Source organism: Mangifera indica, chromosome 3 (assembly GCF_011075055.1).
Source record: "Mangifera indica cultivar Alphonso chromosome 3, CATAS_Mindica_2.1, whole genome shotgun sequence".
In the NCBI taxonomy this organism is placed as follows: domain Eukaryota; kingdom Viridiplantae; phylum Streptophyta; class Magnoliopsida; order Sapindales; family Anacardiaceae; genus Mangifera; species Mangifera indica.
The window spans coordinates 8,078,966-8,097,937 of record NC_058139.1 but is presented as its reverse complement, the minus strand read 5'-3'; the positions used below and the strand labels follow the sequence as shown (position 1 = coordinate 8,097,937).

General features: G+C 34.2%; 2 protein-coding genes and 1 pseudogene across 5 annotated transcripts; all 3 read left to right on the top strand.

The window, feature by feature from the left end:
• Positions 1–888: 888 nt before the first annotated feature.
• LOC123212515 lies at positions 889–4,659 on the top strand. The gene is made up of 3 exons (XM_044631678.1): positions 889–1,021; positions 1,226–1,453; positions 4,268–4,659. The coding sequence occupies exons 1-3, from the start codon at positions 976–978 to the stop codon at positions 4,573–4,575; spliced, it is 582 nt and encodes a 193-aa protein (XP_044487613.1). The 5' UTR covers positions 889–975; the 3' UTR covers positions 4,576–4,659.
• A 135-nt stretch (positions 4,660–4,794) lies between these two features.
• Positions 4,795–9,126, top strand: LOC123212512 (annotated as a pseudogene).
• Positions 9,127–9,579: 453 nt separating this feature from the next.
• Positions 9,580–18,908, top strand: LOC123212514 (protein FLX-like 3). 4 transcript variants are annotated; one of them, XR_006501557.1, is made up of 6 exons: positions 9,667–9,878; positions 10,771–11,310; positions 11,461–11,606; positions 12,091–12,170; positions 12,276–12,442; positions 18,451–18,908. XR_006501557.1 is itself a non-coding variant. In XM_044631676.1 (5 exons), the coding sequence occupies exons 2-5, from the start codon at positions 10,781–10,783 to the stop codon at positions 12,333–12,335; spliced, it is 816 nt and encodes a 271-aa protein (XP_044487611.1). In that variant the 5' UTR covers positions 9,580–9,660; positions 10,771–10,780; the 3' UTR covers positions 12,336–12,575. The 4 variants fall into 4 exon arrangements, 3 of the variants coding, with proteins under 3 accessions (XP_044487611.1, XP_044487609.1, XP_044487610.1); XM_044631676.1 differs by lacking the exons at positions 9,667–9,878; positions 18,451–18,908 and adding an exon at positions 9,580–9,660 and having other exon boundaries at positions 12,276–12,575; XM_044631674.1 differs by lacking the exon at positions 18,451–18,908 and having other exon boundaries at positions 12,276–12,575.
• Positions 18,909–18,972: the final 64 nt, after the last annotated feature.

The following is an 18,972-nucleotide window of genomic DNA, read 5'->3' as shown; positions in this document are numbered from 1 at the left end:
GCAGGTGATGGTGGTCGTATTAATGAATTAAATATAATTTTTAAAAATATTAAAAGTATTAAAGAAAAATATTGGAAGTCTATTAAAAATTTGAAAAAGATTTGAGGTATTTTGAAAATTTTAATATGCTTTGATAATTTACAAAATGACAATTATGCTTCTAATAAATTAAATATAACACAATAAATTGAAGATCTAAATATCATATTATAAATTATTAGAATCGTAATAATATTTTAAAAATATATAAAGTAAATATTTAATTTTCCAAAGTAAAAAAAAGGAATATCTATTTGGGCCTCAAGAGTTTTAAAAATTTTATTCACACCCCCAAAATATTTTTTGGTAAAATAGGAGCGTTTTGTTTTCCTTTTCCACCAAGTTGGTCTCAAAAACTAGGACTAGAAATTCCGTCAAAATTCTAATATAATTTTGACATTAATAAATCATTTCGATTACTAAATTAATTATAAAACAACAATAAAAACCATAAAAATTTAAAAAATTTAATTATACAAATAAATTTTAAAATTTCAATTTTAAATCCGTAAACAAAATATTATATAATATGATGAAACGTTATTTATTTAGATTAAGATAATTTCTATGTATAATTTTTTTGTTTTTGAATTACTTTTTAGATGAGAATGTAAATAAAAATTAGTATGAGAAATTAAGATTCAAAAGTTGGCAACGAGGATAAAATTGACATTAAATTAAGATTTTGATTATATCGGTACCATGAAAACTGGTTTAAAATTGTATAGTATAATTAAAAAAATTAAATTAAATTAATTAATTTATATGGCTTTTTCTTAATTTTAACAAAAATAAAATAAAATAAATTAAGAAGTAATTAGAAAATGATAATTAACTTTAAATCCTAATTAAATTTTGTCCTAACAGTTGATTATTACTGCAGTGAGTAGAACTAAGAGAAGGTTCAGCGATTCAGCTAAGGACGGACTTTGGACAATGAGTGAAGAAGCTCCAAAGCTCTACACCAACAAACCCAAGAAGGGTAAATGTCAACCCTTTTTTTGTTTCGTTTTTCTTGTTTTCAGAAACTAATTTTGTTTGTTTTTGAAACAAGAAATCTTGAAGATAAATAAAAAGTCCCTTTCTTGCCTAGCAAAGCACGAGTCTTCTGCTGGGATTTGATTTAATTTCTTGGTTTCAATCATTGAAGTTATGATCTGTAATCATTTTATTCTTGTGCTAACAGCTCAGCTTAAAAAGTTCCAGGAACAACAAAAAGGAGAAGTTTTTGCTTCTTCAATACCAACTCCACCAACACCATCATCTTCATCATCAGCTGCGTCAGCTGCAGCAGCATCGTACACAATGGGGTCGAGCTCTGGTGCTTCGCCACCTCCTCCACCAAAGGAGTCTTTTGCTAGGCGTTACAAGTTCCTCTGGCCCCTTCTTTTGACTGTTAATCTTGCTGTTGGAGGTCATTTTCTTTCCTTTATCTTATGTGTATCACATTTTTGCTGTATGCAACAACTTATTGATTGGATTGTTGAAATGGGTTTGTTGGACCTTACCTTGAAGAGTGAAAAACACAAAAATTAAAAGTTGTTTTCTTGATGTTGTGGTTGGTGGGTGATTTTTTGTTATAATGGGGATTAGGTTTTAGTTTAATCATATCTTGATTTTGGTAAATTTATGTGTTATTGCATTTCTTATGGAGGGTTTTATCTTATATGGGTTAATGATGGATAGTGATCAAAATTATTGGTGGGATGCTTGTCTGAGAGAAAGGAGAAGTGCGGAGGGTGGGGGCTTGCGATTGGGAGTGCTAGAGTGGCTTTCTTGCTTCTTTTTTCCTTCTATTGTAACAACTAACAACAAAAAAATGTTTGAAATTTTCACATTTAATACATAATGTTAGTGGATTGGTTGTAATGCCATTAAGATTGATGACTCAAGGCTGTTATGAAGATAGACACACGGTATATTTAAAAGAAAGTACAAGTAGTTGTGGACTAATTGTTTAGAGCAAAGGAAATTGGATGTAGCCCAAAGAAGCATACGCAAATTCTTAATGATCTATGAACATAAACTGTGAATTCAGATAGTTATAAAATTATAGGAAACTGTTGTAAGTTCCAGAAAATCATTATTTTTCACTGTCCTTCCATTTTAGAAAGGTGATTGATTTTTCTAAAGGTGTAAACGATAAAAGTTAGGCAACAATGATCAATTATAGTTGATTTCAATCTCCTTTTACTTGCCTACTAGGGTCATTGGGTGGGGGTCGCAAGAATTGGGCAAGGAACAAATGAGAGGGTAAACTTGAGTATAGATGGCTTGATGGGGTAAAAACATTTTTCTGAATGGATATGGTTATGAGCCACCAGCAAGTAGCATTAAGATTTGTTCAGTACGTTTTCATAGTTCTTGGGTTTCAAAATCATAGCCTTTTTGCTAATTCTGCCCTCAAGTTACACTGTTAACAATAAGTTTTGAGACTAATTTCGTCTATGCATAATTGAAGTGTTTTCTTCATTGGTGGTTATAACTTTTGATTTAGTTCGTTTTCTACAGTTCCCTTTTGCATAAAAAAGAACTGGTTATGCTGATGGGAGCATTAAAATTGTATGCTTACATCTATATTCTATGGTACTAATGGAGGGGGAAATGCTTCTCTTATTAGTGCATTATTTTATGACTTGAAACATTTCATGAAGAATCCATTCTCCAGTGAATCTCTAGAAACGATTCCTTTTCTCTCATCTTGTGCGCTGTGGTTTGCAACTCTGCAAGTCATGTTGCTTGCCGCTGTTTGAATTTCATCTTAAACTAAAATCAACCAAATTCCAAAAGCAAAAAAGAAATGTCTGTTATCTCTTACTAGCGCTTTAGCTTAAAAATGTCGAGGGGGAATGAAGTTTGGGAAAGCTCTTATATTCAAATTTGGCCAATTTAGAAAAGGGTGAAAAGAAAAGTTCTTTCATTATGAAAATTACAGCTCGGCTCAGTGAAGTTGATCTGAGATAGGTAGCAATTTGCTACATGGATTCTTGTTCTCAATCTGGTCTTGTCACCATCATGATAGGGAATCTGTTAATTATTTTCAGTAATATCTTTCATCGGGGTAATTATTACTGCTTTCTTTATCTTGGTAATTACTGTTAATGTCTTTTATCTTGTTTAGGGAGCATGATAATAGTGGAGGTTGCTAGAAGGACTACTGTGACCTATGCTTAAGTCAAACCAAGAAACCCTGGTTAGAATAGTATTTCCGTTGTCATAGCCTTTAATGATGATAAACTAATGCTCATATGAGGAGTGACAACTCATGCTTCGATTCTTTAATTCCAAACGGATAATATAGTGTAAAATGTATGCAATATGGAACCCATTAAATTTCTCACAAGCTGTTCTTGTTCCTTTTCTAAGTTTCAGATGTATTCTTTTTCTTTATGTTGTGGATTCTCTAGTAAATTTTTAGTAAAACAATTATTCATGGGTTACTTGAAATTATATATTTCTGATTGAATTTTAATGTCATATTATGTTATCTTGAACAGTGGTGTTGAATTGTCATTTCGCATGCATAGAAACTAATAATATTAGTGTTGAGTGAGACTATCCTTTACTGGTCTCCAGATTTCACACCAGCATAATTAATTTCTTAAAAACTTTGTTTGGTTTTGTTTAGTGTAATTGTTTATGAGCTGTCAACTGTGGTATTTGCACTAACAAGTTAGGTGTGAATTATTTGGAAGTGAAAGTGAACTCCTAAGATTTGAAGTGCTTACTGATTGCATTACATTGAGGCAGGAGTAGATCAGCAGTGGTAAAGCAATTTTTTCTGTGCTGTGTCATTGTTGATCAGCACATGTTGACTATTTATGTAGGTGCACCGCTTTGATAATTATCAATAGTGGACTGGTAATAATAACTTGTTGCGGCACTTTATCTTAGTATCTATTTCTTTTAACTGGTTATGGCGCTCTCCCGTAATGGAGTTAATCATGCATTGTTTTGTGGTCCAAGCATCCAATACCTGCACTTTATATTTTTGTTTTACTTGTACTTGGATCTATTTATTTGTCATAGTTCTATTTTGTAAGGTAATCATTCTTTATTTGCGGTCCCAGCATCCAACATTTATACTTTTTTTAAGGGTACTTTGATTTTGCAATTGTTAAACTGAGAAAATGACTCTTACCTAGAAGGTTTTGATGTAATTGCTTGACAATATAGCTTTGGAATCCTTATGTGACTTGTCTGACTGAGGTATATACAATTTGTGTAGCTTACATATTTATGAGGACCAAGAAAAAAGATACAAGTGTAACAGAGGAAGAAGAGGCAAAAGATTCTCCCTCAACACCAGTTTCGACTACAGCTGCCACAACTGCTGTAATTACTGAAAAACCTGTTGCAGAGTTTGTGAAGCTGCGTGAACCAATTCCTGCGGATCAGCAGCGTGAACTTTTCAAGTGGATATTGGAAGAGAAAAGGAAGGCCAAACCAAAGGATCCTGAAGAGAAGAAACTTATTGATGAAGAGAAAGCCACTCTCAAACAATTTATTCGAGCAAAATCTATCCCAAGTATTTAGCTGAGTGTTTACCTGTTTGTTAAACATACTGGTGATAAAACAGTTTGTTGTTACGTGTGAAACATCAAAGTATCCTTTTTATTAGTTGCAATAGTTCTATTACTCACTGTTGCTTAATAGTGGTCTGAGGATATTGTTCATTTCATTTTTAGCGTCTTTAAGGACCTGTGATTAATGTAACGAGAATGGACAGAGACAGACCACTCAGAAATGCCTGCAATCCCTTTCGACATGGCAAAATGCTAATCTGCACCAACATAATCGCATGAACCATTTCAAACGGCCCAAGTTGGAAACAGAGAATGTATTGAGAACAAGTCATACAGGAACCTAATAATGAACCTGATTTAAACCTGTGGAATGATGATTCAAATTCAGGGTTTCTTTTCTGACCAGAAATATTACAAAATTTAAGAACTTCAGGTTGCATTTCATCAAGAATATTCTCTAAGGCGCATGGGTTGGTCTTGTCCCTTTCTCTAACTTTTCTTATCATTTTAAATGAAAGAATTTTGTTATTATGTTTTTGCTACCAAATTATTGTTTTGGGGGTGAAAATGCAGCATCAAAATAATCCCTTCCGGTCTGTTTTTGTCACACTGGAGTCTGTTTTGCTAACTTCATTGTCAAATGAAGAAAATTTGAACTCTATTTGGTGCCATATTTCATGAATGAACATATTCGCCAAACTCTTGTGTAAGGAGATAACTTTACACAAACACCATGCCACTCCGATCGTATAAGAGACAGACACAGAGAAAGACCGAGGGTGTGCGTGCCAAATTTTAGCCAATAATGGACAATCTATTGTGGATTTTGTTTGTCATAGCAGTGAGCTTATTGTCTACCATTCTTTTCCACATACTAAATAAACTCAAAATATCATCGTCTTCCTCAGGGTTATGCTTCTCAACAACAACAACAACCAGAAATCTCCCTCTACTCCCTTCAGGCTCTCTCGGTTGGCCCTTTCTCGGTGAAACCTTGGAGTTCATTTCTTGTGCCTATTCTGACCGCCCTGAAAGTTTCATTGACAAACGTCGCCGCTTGTAAGTTATGAAAATTGGAAGCTTGGTCTTCTATTTTTATTTTTTGTTTATGGTTGATTGATTGATTAATGTGAAGGTATGGCAAGGTGTTCAAGTCACATATTTTTGGAACTCCGACTATAGTTTCAACGGATGCAGAAGTGAGTAGAGTCGTTCTGCAGAGTGATGCCAAGGCGTGTGCCATCGTATCCGAAATCTCTGACTGAATTGATGGGAAAGTCTTCTATTTTGCTCATTAATGGAAGCTGACAGAGAAGAATCCATGGACTTATATGAGCTTCTTCAAGCCTCCTCATCTCAAAGCTCAAATCACTAGAGACATGCAGAAGTATATGCAGAAGTCAATGGACAATAGGACAGAACATCAACCCATTTACATACAAGATGAAACCAAAAGTGTAAGTTCATTAAAATCTCAGATTCCTTTAAGATAATGACTTGTTCTTGAAAAGAGTTTCATGTAGAGTACACATTATAAAACAAAAAACATATCAAATCTTCATCTGGAAAAAAAAGTTAAAACAGAAAACACAAAAACTCTCTCCTTACATATGGCCCCTCTCCCATCACTAGTGAAAGAAATCATTGAACACTTTGAATTTTGTTCATCTCTGGCTTCGACTTGGGTTTTTAATATGATTTGGCTGGAAAGTAAAAAACCCGTTGTGAATGGGATTTATGATCATTCTGCTTGAAAAATTTTGTCCGCAAAATTTGATTTAATATAATAATTATGTCACCAAGTCCTCCTGAAAAGTTGTTAAGAGATACCCTTTTTTCTCCAGATTGCCTTTCAAGTACTAGTCAAAGCATTGATTAGTTTGGATCCAGGTAAAGAAATGGATTTCTTGAAGAAACAGTTCCAAGAATTCATCTTAGGGCTCATGTCTTTACCTGTTTACATTCCTGGAAGTCAACTTTATAGATCCTTACAGGCAAGATTCTTGGTTAATCTATATGCATTTTAGTGAAATTAACTTAATTAATTTGAAAAAAAAAATTTGATATTGATTTATGAATTTCAGGCAAAGAAGAAGATGGTTAAGTTTGTACAGGAGATCATTCAATCTAAAAGGAGTGATGGGATCTCAACAGTTCCAAAAGATGTGATGGATGTGTTGTTGCTCAGCAATGCAAGCGATCAGCCATTAATTGACGATCTAATTGCAGATAATATGATTGATATGATGATTCCTGGAGAGGATTCAGTTCCAGTTCTTATGACTCTTGCTACTGAATACCTCTCAGATTGCCCAGCTGCTTTCAAACGGTTGATGGATGAATAATATTAACAAAATATTTATCAAATAAGTATCCAATACTGATGAGTTAATTGATAATTCTGATGTTTTTCTTTCTCAGGAAGAAAACACGAAGTTGAAAAGACTAAAAGCTGAGCTTGGAGAGCCACTGTCATGGAGTGATTATTTATCATTAACTTTTACACAGACTGTAAGTTACCTTTAATTAACATCTACAATTAACTTTAGTCAGGTAATCAGTTGACTTTAATTATTTGATGTAATTAAACAGGTGATTACAGAAACTATAAGGATGGGAAATATAATAATTGGAGTGATGAGAAAGGCCATGAAAAACATTGAGTTTAAAGGGCATCTCAAACCAAAAGGGTGGTGCTTTTTTGCATACTTTAGATCAGTTCATCTTGATGAAAGTAACTATGATTGGCCTTATCAATTTAACCCTTGGAGGTGGCAAGTAAGAAGCCAAGGGACACCTTAGTGCTAGAATTTTTTTTATCATTTTCTGTTTGTTTCTAGAGATTCTGGCCTTTGTGTTGCTGCAGGATAATAAAGACAAGCAATTGTAACTTCACTCCGTTTGGAGGTGGACAAAGACTCTGCCCTGGACTGCCCTGCACCACTTTGTTACCCAATTCAGGTAATGAGATTAATTAACGTTAGTGAATTTCAAATCTGGATTGATGATAAAGATTTTTTCCTTTGTGAATGCAACATTTTGGGCCAATAGTTTGGACAATTGTTCATTTTAGATACATAGTTTATCATAGTTTTGCTTATATGTTTTGTAACCCAAAATATATTTTGAAAAACTTAGGCTATGTAACCACTTTAATTTTAATATCCTTAACGATGTGAGATATATACATAAACTCAATATTTTTTTTGTATTTTTCAGATATATAATTTGTTTAGGAGTGTTATAATGAATCATAAAGAAAAAAATTAAATTTAGGGATTCGTTTTTGTGACTTGTTAGGTTTGATTGTCATGCCCAAATAAGCAAGTCACATTATTATTTTATTCAATTTTACCATAAGAGCAAAGACAAAATTGACAGAAGGCACAAGCTTTCTGCCTCATTTGGCTCACTTGCTTTTATTAAACCATTATTTCATATATGTGTAGTTGCTTCCAACCACAAGCTTTAATTTTTATTCAATTATGATGCATGAGAGGGACTTAACTAGAACACCCAGTTTCCCTTTCATTGTTGCTACCATCATCTTTCTCACTAACGATATGATCTGCTGTACCTTTCCAAGTGGGTCAGCAAACTAAGTTTCAAAATCTTTCACTTTCACCCCAAATGAGCAGAGACAAAGCCATTCTATATAATAACAAAAGACACCAAACTGCTGCCATTTTGAGCTTGCTCTCTCTTCGTTTATTACTGTAGAATTCTTAATGCGACACAGATTCATATATGTAGTCAAAAGCACACAAATACATATGTCTTCTGTAAACACTACGTTTTTTACTTCCTCGTCATAGAAGCACTAAATGTTACAAATAATTGCATAAAACTAAGCACATTTTGATTAAATTAGGTTAAATGCAAGTGGGTGGATGAGGAAAATACAGTTGTCAACTTTCCCACAGTAAGAATGAAGAGAAGAATGCCGGTTTGGGTCAAAAGAAGAAGAGATTAATTCTTGAGCCTCGAAAACTATGGAGTTGGAGAGAGAGAGAGAGAAACTTCCATATAACACCAATGAATGATGCACACAATAATCCAGCAACCAAGCCTGAATAAAAAATAATAAAGTTATGCGTATACGTTTTAAGTATATAAATATATATATTTACGTATATTATCATATGATCAAATAATTTTAAATTAAAAATAAAATAACATTTAATTATATGAAAACTCATATAAATATATATCTATTTGTTTTCTCAAAATGAAAACTAACAATATTGCTCAATAAAAAGAGGATTTGGTTTTTGTCTGAGTGCATGCATGCAATGTATATATACATGTCACAACTCATGTAATCAAGCTCAACGGGCTAATTATCAAAGGAAACAAAGTTAACACAAGAAGTTAGTAAAATTAATGGAGTATTAGAATTTTTAAGTAAAAGACTTGGATTTCAATATCTATATGCATGTGATATCCAGAAAAAATTACTTATCAAAAAACAAAACAAAAAAAAGTCAATTAATATAGATTTTAATTTAATTAGTTCATGAATATGATTCTTCAATGAGTAAGATTCTCAAAATAGATGATTAATTGTAACAAGAGTGGTGAAAGAAGACAATCATAATAAGAAATGACCTGGTTAAAAATTTTAAAATTTAGACAACAATAACATTCATTAATATTGACAAAGTGTGATGAATAATGAAAATCGTCTCATTTCAATATCTTCTAAGTCAGGCCTGAGTTTGATTTTTCAATGGGCTTAAGCCCCAAATACTGGACCCAATTTACTACAAATTAGCCCAGCCCAGCCCAGCCCAACTAAAATTTCTGATTTTAATTTTCTTTACTTTATGATTAGATACATTAATGTATGTATGCTGCCATTTTGTTTGAGGTGATTTAAATTAATCGAATTAATCAACTAATAATATTCAAAAGAATTTCAAATAATTTTTATTACAAACTTAGATGATTATAAAAGTGAAATTTCAAAAATTATTTAAATAAATTAATATTTCTAAGTATAAAATAAATATTAAATAGTCTTGTAATTTTTTGGAAAATAAAATAATCGACGAATTAAAATCCATGGAGCCGCTGCTCACCGTCTAACAAAAAGGTTTACCAACTGAACAAAACCGGAAACAACATATCACCGCTTTCTTCTTCTTTTCGATTTTAAACCCCTACATACATAAATCCCAAACTATATTTTATATCCCTGATAGAGTCTTTCTTTCTTTCTTTTCTTTATCGGTTTCCTTAACTATTATTTATTTGTTTCTGTCTGACGCTTTCAATTTCGCTCCACATTCTTACCAATTTCACCTTGTTGTGGTACGATTCCTGAATTAGGCACTTCGGGATTCTCATTTTGTTAGTTTTGCTTGATTATTGGAATCTTTTAGCTGAGAAAAATTATTAGCTGAATTTGTTTATTTGGGAATAAAAATTTTATTTTTTTTGGCGTTTCGAGTTTCTCGGTAGCTGATTTATGTTAAGCTTTTTTTATTTGTTTTTGTGTGTGTTTGTGTTTGGGTTGTTGTGAGAGGTGAGGTGATCTATCAATGTTTATGTGACGTTGATTATGTTTTTTTTTCTTTGTTTTTTTTTCTTTTATCAATCAGTAAAAACGGAAAAATATATCATGGGATATTGAAGATTGTACGATTGTTCTGTGGTGGGTTTTTTTTTTTTTTTTGAGCATAGGATATAAATTGAGTTGTGTTGCCTGTAGATAGGACTTTGTTGAAGTTTATGTAGTTTTTCTTTTTGGTAATTAAGTTTCTGTAGTTGTACCGTAACTTTTCGTGAAATAATTTATGTTATTATGCCAAAAAAATATATATATATTTAAGTTTTCTAGTGGGTTTCTCTTGATTTGTTGGAGTATATGGAATGGGACCTTGTTCTACCAGCCCTGGCTATCATGGTTATACACTGCATGAAATTATTTAAGCGAGTTTGTGTTTCTTAAAATAGCAAATACTTTTGATTCTTTGCCCTCTTCCTTTGGTTGCAGAAGCATTCTAGAGACTGATTTTGATGTTAAAGCATTAGGATTCGCTTTTTTTTCTTTTCTTTCTTGTCAGTATCTTAATTCTGTTTGAGTACATTTCAGATAAGATTAATTTTTATAAAAGCTTCAATAAGATTCCCATTGCCAGATTCTTGGGGAAATCAGTAGGGGTACTATGTTTTTATGGTTTCATTTTCGGTATTTATGCAGGTTAACACCAATGGCTGGCAGAAATCGTATTCCTCGTGAAGCTTACAATGACCGACATGGGTTCCCCCCTGAAAGAGCTTTCATTCGTGGCCCTCCTTTGCCACAGCCTCGTCCTCATCCTGCATTATTGGAGGAAGAACTTGAAATGCAGCATGCCGAAATCCAGAGACTCTTGAGTGATAACCATTGGCTGGTTGAAGATCGAATGGGTATGCAGCAAGAGCTTGCTGCCGCTAAGGAGGAGCTTCATCGAATGAATATGGTCATTGCTGAAATTCGTACAGAACAAGAAATGCACTTGAGGGAACTTGTTGAGAAAGGATTGAAGCTAGAGGCAGATCTTCGTGCAACTGAGCCTTTGAAAAAGGAGGCTGTACAACTCCGATATGAAATTCAGAAGATGAATAATATAAGGAATGAACTCAGCGGACAAGTTCAGAACCTCCAGAAAGATCTTGCAAAATTGCAAGCTGATAATCAACAGATTCCTCGTTTAAGGGCAGAAGTTGATGGCCTGCACCAGGAGCTTATGCATGCTAGGTCTGTGTTTAAGTCTCCTTAGCTATATATTTATGTTATCTTTAGCTCTTGGTTATGAAACTTCCCTGCTCAGCACAAAGTGTTTTGTAATACTTAATGTCAATCTTGAAGTTGATCTTATTGTGACTGAGAACTATCATTCTATTGTAGAGCTGCTGCTGATTATGAAAAGAAGGCAAACATTGAGCTGGTAGAGCAGAGACAGGCAATGGAGAAGAATTTGGTTTCCCTGGCTCGTGAAGTTGAAAAGCTACGTGCTGAACTTGCTAGTGTTGACAGTAGACCATGGGGCGCTGGTAATTCCTGTCTGTCTTTGATGTTTCTCGAAGAAGTGTGAATATATATATATATATATATATATTCTTTTGTAGCATCCCTTGAATTGTAGTGCAATATTGAAAAAAAATTGCTGCATGCTTTTCGTAAGTATTCTGCTTTTGTCAATATGTGTTTCACTTTGCAAATTAATTTATTCTGATGTTTCCCTTGTTGAGATTATGTTTTGTGCTTTGTCACCATATGAGGAGAATAAGTTATTCATTGTTTGATAATAAATCTATAATTTCAGTATATCAAATAGCCAAAAATTGGGTTTTGGCCAATAATAAGCTTTCTTCCTTTTCTATATAATCATCTTTGTGTATAATATTTCTATCTTGTCTCATTTGAAGCTCAGTGACGAGAGACATTATTCTGATTTTACATATTGGCTCTAGTTTCCAAGGTTTCATTGTATTAGTATACCTTCTAATTTCCTTTTCTTGACTTGTGGTTGTTAAGGTGGACAATATGGGATGAATTTCAGCAGTTCAGAGGGGTTTTTTCGCAGTCCTTACAGAGATGGATATGGGGTTCATCGGGTATTTTTCACGTTGGAAATTTTTATTGCAAATTTTGGTAAAATTGGAAAATCATGCTGGATGTGCCTAATATTCTTCTAACTGTGTTCCTATGTCATTTCTCAGGGTGTTACTGACAAGGGGCCTATGTATGGCCCAGGTCCTGCTTCATGGGAGAAACCTTGACTGAGTCATCATTAGGGCCTGTTTGCTTGTTGCTGGAATTGAAGAAATGGAAAGTTTGTCCTTTTTGGCTGCCCCACAACAGAGTCCCAATTATAAAGCGGAAAGAAGTATGAATCACCCGTTTGTTCATTCCACATCAATAGTAATTTATCTTAATGCATTGTTTAGGTACCCTAAGCTGGCTTCTATAGGATTTTAATGTTGCTTTGCTTTAATTAATGAAGACCATTGTTTCTCTTTTCTTATGTGCATTATGATATATGTTTTTGACTTTCTGTGTCTTTAACTCTCAATGGCTGGTTCTTGTTTAATGTATCATATCTTATGATTCTTGGTGGTTTTGCTTATTGATTTATGCCCAAAACTTTTCGTAGAAGTTAGCAACTCTTGACTGGTGTGGTCCTCTGTTTTTGCTGGAGTTTTCTGTTGGAGATATATAAACTTTTGGGAAAAAAAGCATTTTGGTTGTAGTTGTTGATATAAGGATGGCCTCTTTTGTGGACATATTGAGAGAGCGTTCTTGACATTATAATTTGTTAGTGGTGATCAAGATATCATGTATTAGAGCATAGCTCTCCGGATTTTTTCTTATACATATAAGTTTCTATAGGTTGTCTGCTGCTTGCTTTTATACTCTTAGTCTTTAGGTTTCACCATTGTAGTGTCTGGACTGTGTGGCTGCAGTGGATTTTTACGGTTATTGAAATAAGGTACACTTAGTGTCAGTTATATAGGGAATTCCAGAGTGAAGAGTGTTTGTTACTCAAGTTCATTTTGACGTTCCTGCAGCATCGATTTTAACCATTGTTTGAAGAATATAGTTTTATTTTTGGTGGCAGTATTTTTATGGTGATTCTTTGGAATTGAATTTTTACTTCAGTTATATGATTGTTTCACAACTTTAGTACCCTGATAATGCTCTTGTCAAATTGATAATGTACTGAAGGGAGAGATCGTTGTGTGATTTTAACCATGGGTTTTGATTGGACTTTCTCGGTGGAAGTTGTGTAACCTTAGGTGTACTTTGCATTACTTATTGCGTCTTCTAGCCTAAATTGTGGAGCCACTTTTTGGGTCAACTATTTCCAAAGTTGTGTTTGTTCACAGGTGAATGTGAAAGTCACTTGCTAATCAAATAAATCAGTTCATGTTATTATTTTGGTTAATCTTTCCCATCTAAGTTTTTAGGATTTCTAGGAAGTTTTAGTACATCAAATAGTGGACTTCAAGGTTGTTATATTCCTTCCTGAATGTAAAATTCCTTTGTGATATTAGTATTTAGAAGATAGTTTTAAAGTTTGATCATATAATCTAGCTGGGTTCAGTTGGGCTTATGGCCAACATATGATAGAATAGAGATGGAATCTTACTTGAAGGAAGAAAAGATTGTTCAATGTTCAGATGCTGTTGAGTCCGAATATCATCATACTTCAGTTACGTCCCTTCAAAAAGTATGTAGGAATTGCATGGGAACATCCAACACATGGACATCAGATTTGGACACTATCCTATGGCTTCCATGATGAAGTTTCATTTAGAGATCCCTATGAGGCAATGACACTTGTTTTGATGCTGATTTTTTAATTTATCTTATTCTTGGTTCTGCGCTACTGTATATTGGTCTAGATTATGACCACTTATATCAATACAAACTGCTTTATGTATTGAGATGATTTTGGAGTTTCTGAAGGATGGTGGCATGCCATATTGCAAGAGATGGGCTTCTGATCTTTGTAGGCAAGTATTCTGTCTCTGTTATTTAAGTTTTATGGATCTGAATACTGATATTGTTTTCTAAGGTAATTTTTTTACATCAACATAATAGTATAGTATTTTGCTGATTTAGTGCTCCCATAGTTTCATTCTTTGATAATTTGTTAGGAACCCAACAAACACTCAACTCAAACAATGTAAAGCCAAGTAAAATAAACAAAAATGGATGATATAGTTTTTGTTGATATTGATTGATTGCAATATTTACTGAACAGTGATAACAACAAAAAATACCACAATCCTATGGGCTTTTGAGAGGCCAACACTCTCACTTCCCCTCTGTTTTCTCTCAATTTTTTCTTGCCTCCCTTCATTCTTGTCTTGTTCTTGCCCATGTCATAACTAGCCATATATGTTTTTGCCACTTTCCACATTTACTTCTCCTATTCCTCAATGCCACTCTTATTCTTGCCCATCATAACTACCCATGCTTTTTGATACATATGTTGTTTGTTGCCCTTGTGGTCCATCATTTCCCGTGTATGCTCTTTGTGCTCCCAATTCCTTCTCTTTGTGGGCTACATAAACTTTGGCTCTAAACATTGTGCTGCTTGTTCAAAGGCACCTTGTCCTCGAGGTGGAAGTGAGGGAAAAGTTGCCTAAAAGTTTGTTAAGATTCCTAAGAGTTCTCATCAAATAGGTGCTGCTAGGGCTAGATATGAGCCAAGCCGAAACATGGTCCAACTCATTTTTGGTGAGTTGAGGCTTGGGCTTGCTAAGCTTGTTGAACACGTGTACGTGTTCGTGTTTGGCTCGCTTTATAATTTTAGTGTTCATGATTCATGATTGACTCGCACTTAGCTCAAGTTCATGTGTTTTGGCTCAAGTTTGCTCTAATTGGTTTCGGGCTCGCATCTTAGTCTTGATAGGCTTGGTTGTACGACGTCGTTTTAAAGTTTATTTATTAGCAAAACTGAGTTGAGCAAGAAACCTATTCAGGTTTGGGTTCAGACTTGTTTCCATTCGTACTCCCAAGGTCGTATTTGGGTTCGGACTTGTTATCTTATGTTTGTGTTCAGGCTCATTCGAGCAAAACTCATTTCGAGCGTGAACAAGCTTGTTTCAAATCTAGCCCTAGGTGTTGCCACTTGACCAAAATTACTAACTCACGAGGGGAAGAATAGTGATAGTTGTGCACCTCTAATTGTTGTGTCTCAAACTCAATATCCTCAGTTAGACAATCTGGCAGTGGTTGACTTGGGATAGTAGGGCCCATCTAGTTCTTCAACTGAGATACATGAAGTTGTGTTAGGTAAGGCCATATGGTGAACAACTACTCCTACTCACTCGATCATCTCATAAGTCCCATAAAAAATAGGGTTGAGAGGCCAAAGAGCGAAATCGATAAAGAATAAACTTAAGAAATGTATATTATCCGACTTTGAAACTTACTTCTCCTATACCCTTGTTTGTGAGACTCCACATCTTATCTTGTGGCCTTGAGTTCTTCTAGAATGAGATTTCGTTCCGTAATCAGCATATTGATCTATTCTACCTTGGACTCTTCTTCCACAAACCGAAATAGGGTTAGTGGATCTCTCCCATAAACAATGCAAAAAAGAGTCATACTAGTAGCACTATGAAAAGTAGTATTATAGCAATACTTTGCCCATGCTAGCCATTTAGGCCACTGTTGAGCTTGGTGGAAATAAAAATACCGAAGATAAGTCTCTAAACTCTAATTCACAATTTCGGTTTACCCAGTTGGCTGAGGGTGATAAGCCAAATTGAACGTCAATTTAGTACATACAAGCTTGAAAATACCGGTCTAGAAATTACTCAAGAAGAGTTGATTTCTATATGAGATAATAGAACACAAATAGCCATGAAGTCTCACAATCACCTTGGTAAAAACCGTCGCCACTTCCTTAGTGGTGTATGGGTGTCTAAGGCAATAAAATGACTATACTTGGTCGTCTTGTCAATCACGACTGAAATAGTATCAACTCCTATAACTTTAGGCAACCTAGAAATGAAGTCTAACGATATGTCTTTCCAAACGCTGGAAGGAATTAGAAGAGGTTGTCGTAAACCCGTTGGTAACATGGCTTCATATTTGGAACGCTAGCTAACCTTACACTTGGCCACATATTTTTGCACATTTAATTTAATTCCTTTCCAATTCAATATCGAGGTCATTCTTGTATGTTTGAGAAAAATCATAAATGTCCTCCATAAGGGGAAGCATGAACCTGGCAAAAACGCTAGTCTTTGGAAGAACTATTCAAACCTTGTACAACAAACTACCATTGCATAAAGAATACCCCTCATGTGAGTAATTTACCTTTGTTCCAAACTAAAGGGCTTTACTAATAAAAACAATATGTTTGCCACCTTGCATTTATACTACCTCTAAACCCGATCTTGAAACATCAATCTCAACCACAAACTCTTTAGTAAAATTTGTATGGCAAGCACCACTAGGGTGGTCATAGCTTTTTTCAAAGCTTTGAATGCCTTAGTGGCTTTCTCACTCCAAAAGTATTCTTTTTTGGTAAGCTAGTCAAGGGTTGCACAATAGTCCCATCCCCTTGCATGAACCTCTGACAGTATCCTGTAAGACAAAGAAACTCTAGTAACTCTCTCAAATCCAATGGTATTGGCCATTTCCTTATATCTTGAATTTTCTTTGGATTTTGAAATGATATGACCTAGATACTCCAATTGATCCCATCCAAATGAGCACTTCTTCTTATTAATCATCAATTGATATGCATCAACGATGGGCAACACTTCTTGTAAATGTAATAGATGCACCTTAAACCTCTTACAGGAATTAGGATGCCATCAAAGAAAACCAGAACAAACTTGCGTAATTTTGGTTTGAAAATCTCATTTATAAGACTCTTGAAGGTGGCCAATGCATTAGAGAGCCCAAATGTCATGACAAGAAACTCATAATTCCGATCATGCTTTCTAAAAGTAGTTATCTCGGTATTCTCCTGAAGTCAAATCTGATGGTATTTAAACTTGAGATCGAACTTACTAAATTTGGTGACCCTAGACAACTCATCCAATATCTTATCTATGGTTGGAATGGGAAACTTATTAAGATTCGTATCTCAATTTAGTGCTTGATAGTCAACAAAGAAATCTCCATACACCTTATTTCTTATGAACCATCGAAACAAGGCTAGAGAATGAGCTCACATGTTTTCGACACATTGCACGTTTCCTTACTTCTCTCCTTTCTCAATCCCACTTTTATTCTTGCTCATTTCATAACTGCCCATGCCTCTCACTACGTGTGTGCGATTCCTTCTTCCTGCGTGTTGCATAAACCATGGCTCTAACTTAATACAGTATAACATAATATTTCTTTAGAACAAGAAGATCTCTCCTGTCTGAGAGGAAAGTTTTGGACTTTAATGATATGGATAAGAAATGCAGTACACATATTATAGAAGGTTTATTTAATAATCCTCTACTGAGATTAGTCATTTTCTATTTCTTAGGGCACTTGAGATTTTAAAAAATTTCAAAAATGATAAAAGTTGTTTGTCTGTAAAAAGTTTGTGGATACTAGAGAAATGTAAGAAGTGCAAACAATTCTGTTTTAGTTGTTTTCTGTTTTAAATATTTTAAGATAAGATCTTTGATGTTCTCATGGTTAGAATGATCAAAAAGTGGTATCACTCATTGCAATTGTACTTATTTAGGTGAAAGGAGAAAGCATTTGTTCAATCATATATGTGTAGTCCGTGAGACTGAATGGGTTAGTTCGCTGATACCAACTTAGGAATGTTTTAGTTTGTTACGGTTTTGAATTTTCATTTAGAGAGGTAACTGTCTTACATGGATTTCTAGTAAATGTGATGATGGAGCTGATTATCTTTGATTTAACCTTTTCTACCTTCTATCACCTATAGTCTCTGGAAGCGTTCTCTTTCAAAGATAAATATAGTGTTCTCTGATTATATGAAGATCACAATGCTAAGTGTTTCTGAAGAATTATTTATACTACTGTCAGGGTAGTGATTGCTGCAGGGAGTAAGACTCTTAAGGAGTAGTTGATGTTGCTTCCTTAGGTTTACTGATGGTTCAGTGTTAGCAATAAAGCCCTAAAGAGTTTGTCTCATTGCCTGCCTACTTGGTCAATTAAAGCTTTAACTAGAAGCTGTTGACATTACTGTTAAATTAGGAGTTATGTGTTGTCCTTGGGAACATTTATTCTGTATTGATTGTATTTTCTGCTCTCACTTTTATTTTAATTGGTTATAACATTTCATAAAATCGCCTTAATGATTGAACAAATTTGTTTTAGCATAAGGTTTTTCAAAATCATATTTTGTAGTGCTGCTACTTCTAGATTTCTCCTGATTTCTTTTTTAATGTTCTGCAGATGGGACAGAAATTAAGAATATCAGGTACCTACTACTTTGCTAGAGGGAGGTAATGAAGATGCTACTTTCAGTCCAACTTTGGTCTATGGTAGTGTCATGGTTGCATTCAGAAACCATCAAGATTTAAACAGTTCACTCGTAACAGAAATATCTGCGCTGAGTCGCTGACCGCAAAATGGATAAGAGTTAACCTTTGTTTTCAGTGTATGGACTCTGTTTAGTATCCAGGATCTCATCTGCTTATGTGTGCTAGAACAAGCACCAAGAATGGTTGCATGTAAGTAGCACTGAAACAAAGAGGAGCTGTTTGCATGGAGGAAGTGAGGAAAATTGCTATACAAAGCTAGACAAAATATTCTTTTGCTATGAAAGCAGATGTCATATTTAATATTTACAAAAATAAAATTCTTACACATAATAATGATGGATAATCAGAGATTTTAGATTCATTTTATCAAGAATCGCTGGATGGCAAGTTAGATAATGGCTGATAGCTTCATGTCATGCCTTTAGTTTTAACA

Bases quoted from the DNA above. Each gene is read 5' to 3' on its own strand.
- LOC123212514 (XM_044631676.1), top strand. From the start codon at position 10,781: ATGGCTGGCAGAAATCGTATTCCTCGTGAAGCTTACAATGACCGACAT. The intron at 11,607-12,090 runs GTAATTCCTGTC...GTGGTTGTTAAG, and splicing joins CAGTAGACCATGGGGCGCTG to GTGGACAATATGGGATGAAT. The intron at 12,171-12,275 runs GTATTTTTCACG...GTCATTTCTCAG, and splicing joins ATGGATATGGGGTTCATCGG to GGTGTTACTGACAAGGGGCC.
- LOC123212515 (XM_044631678.1), top strand. From the start codon at position 976: ATGAGTGAAGAAGCTCCAAAGCTCTACACCAACAAACCCAAGAAGG. The intron at 1,022-1,225 runs GTAAATGTCAAC...TTGTGCTAACAG, and splicing joins CACCAACAAACCCAAGAAGG to CTCAGCTTAAAAAGTTCCAG. The intron at 1,454-4,267 runs GTCATTTTCTTT...CAATTTGTGTAG, and splicing joins TGTTAATCTTGCTGTTGGAG to CTTACATATTTATGAGGACC.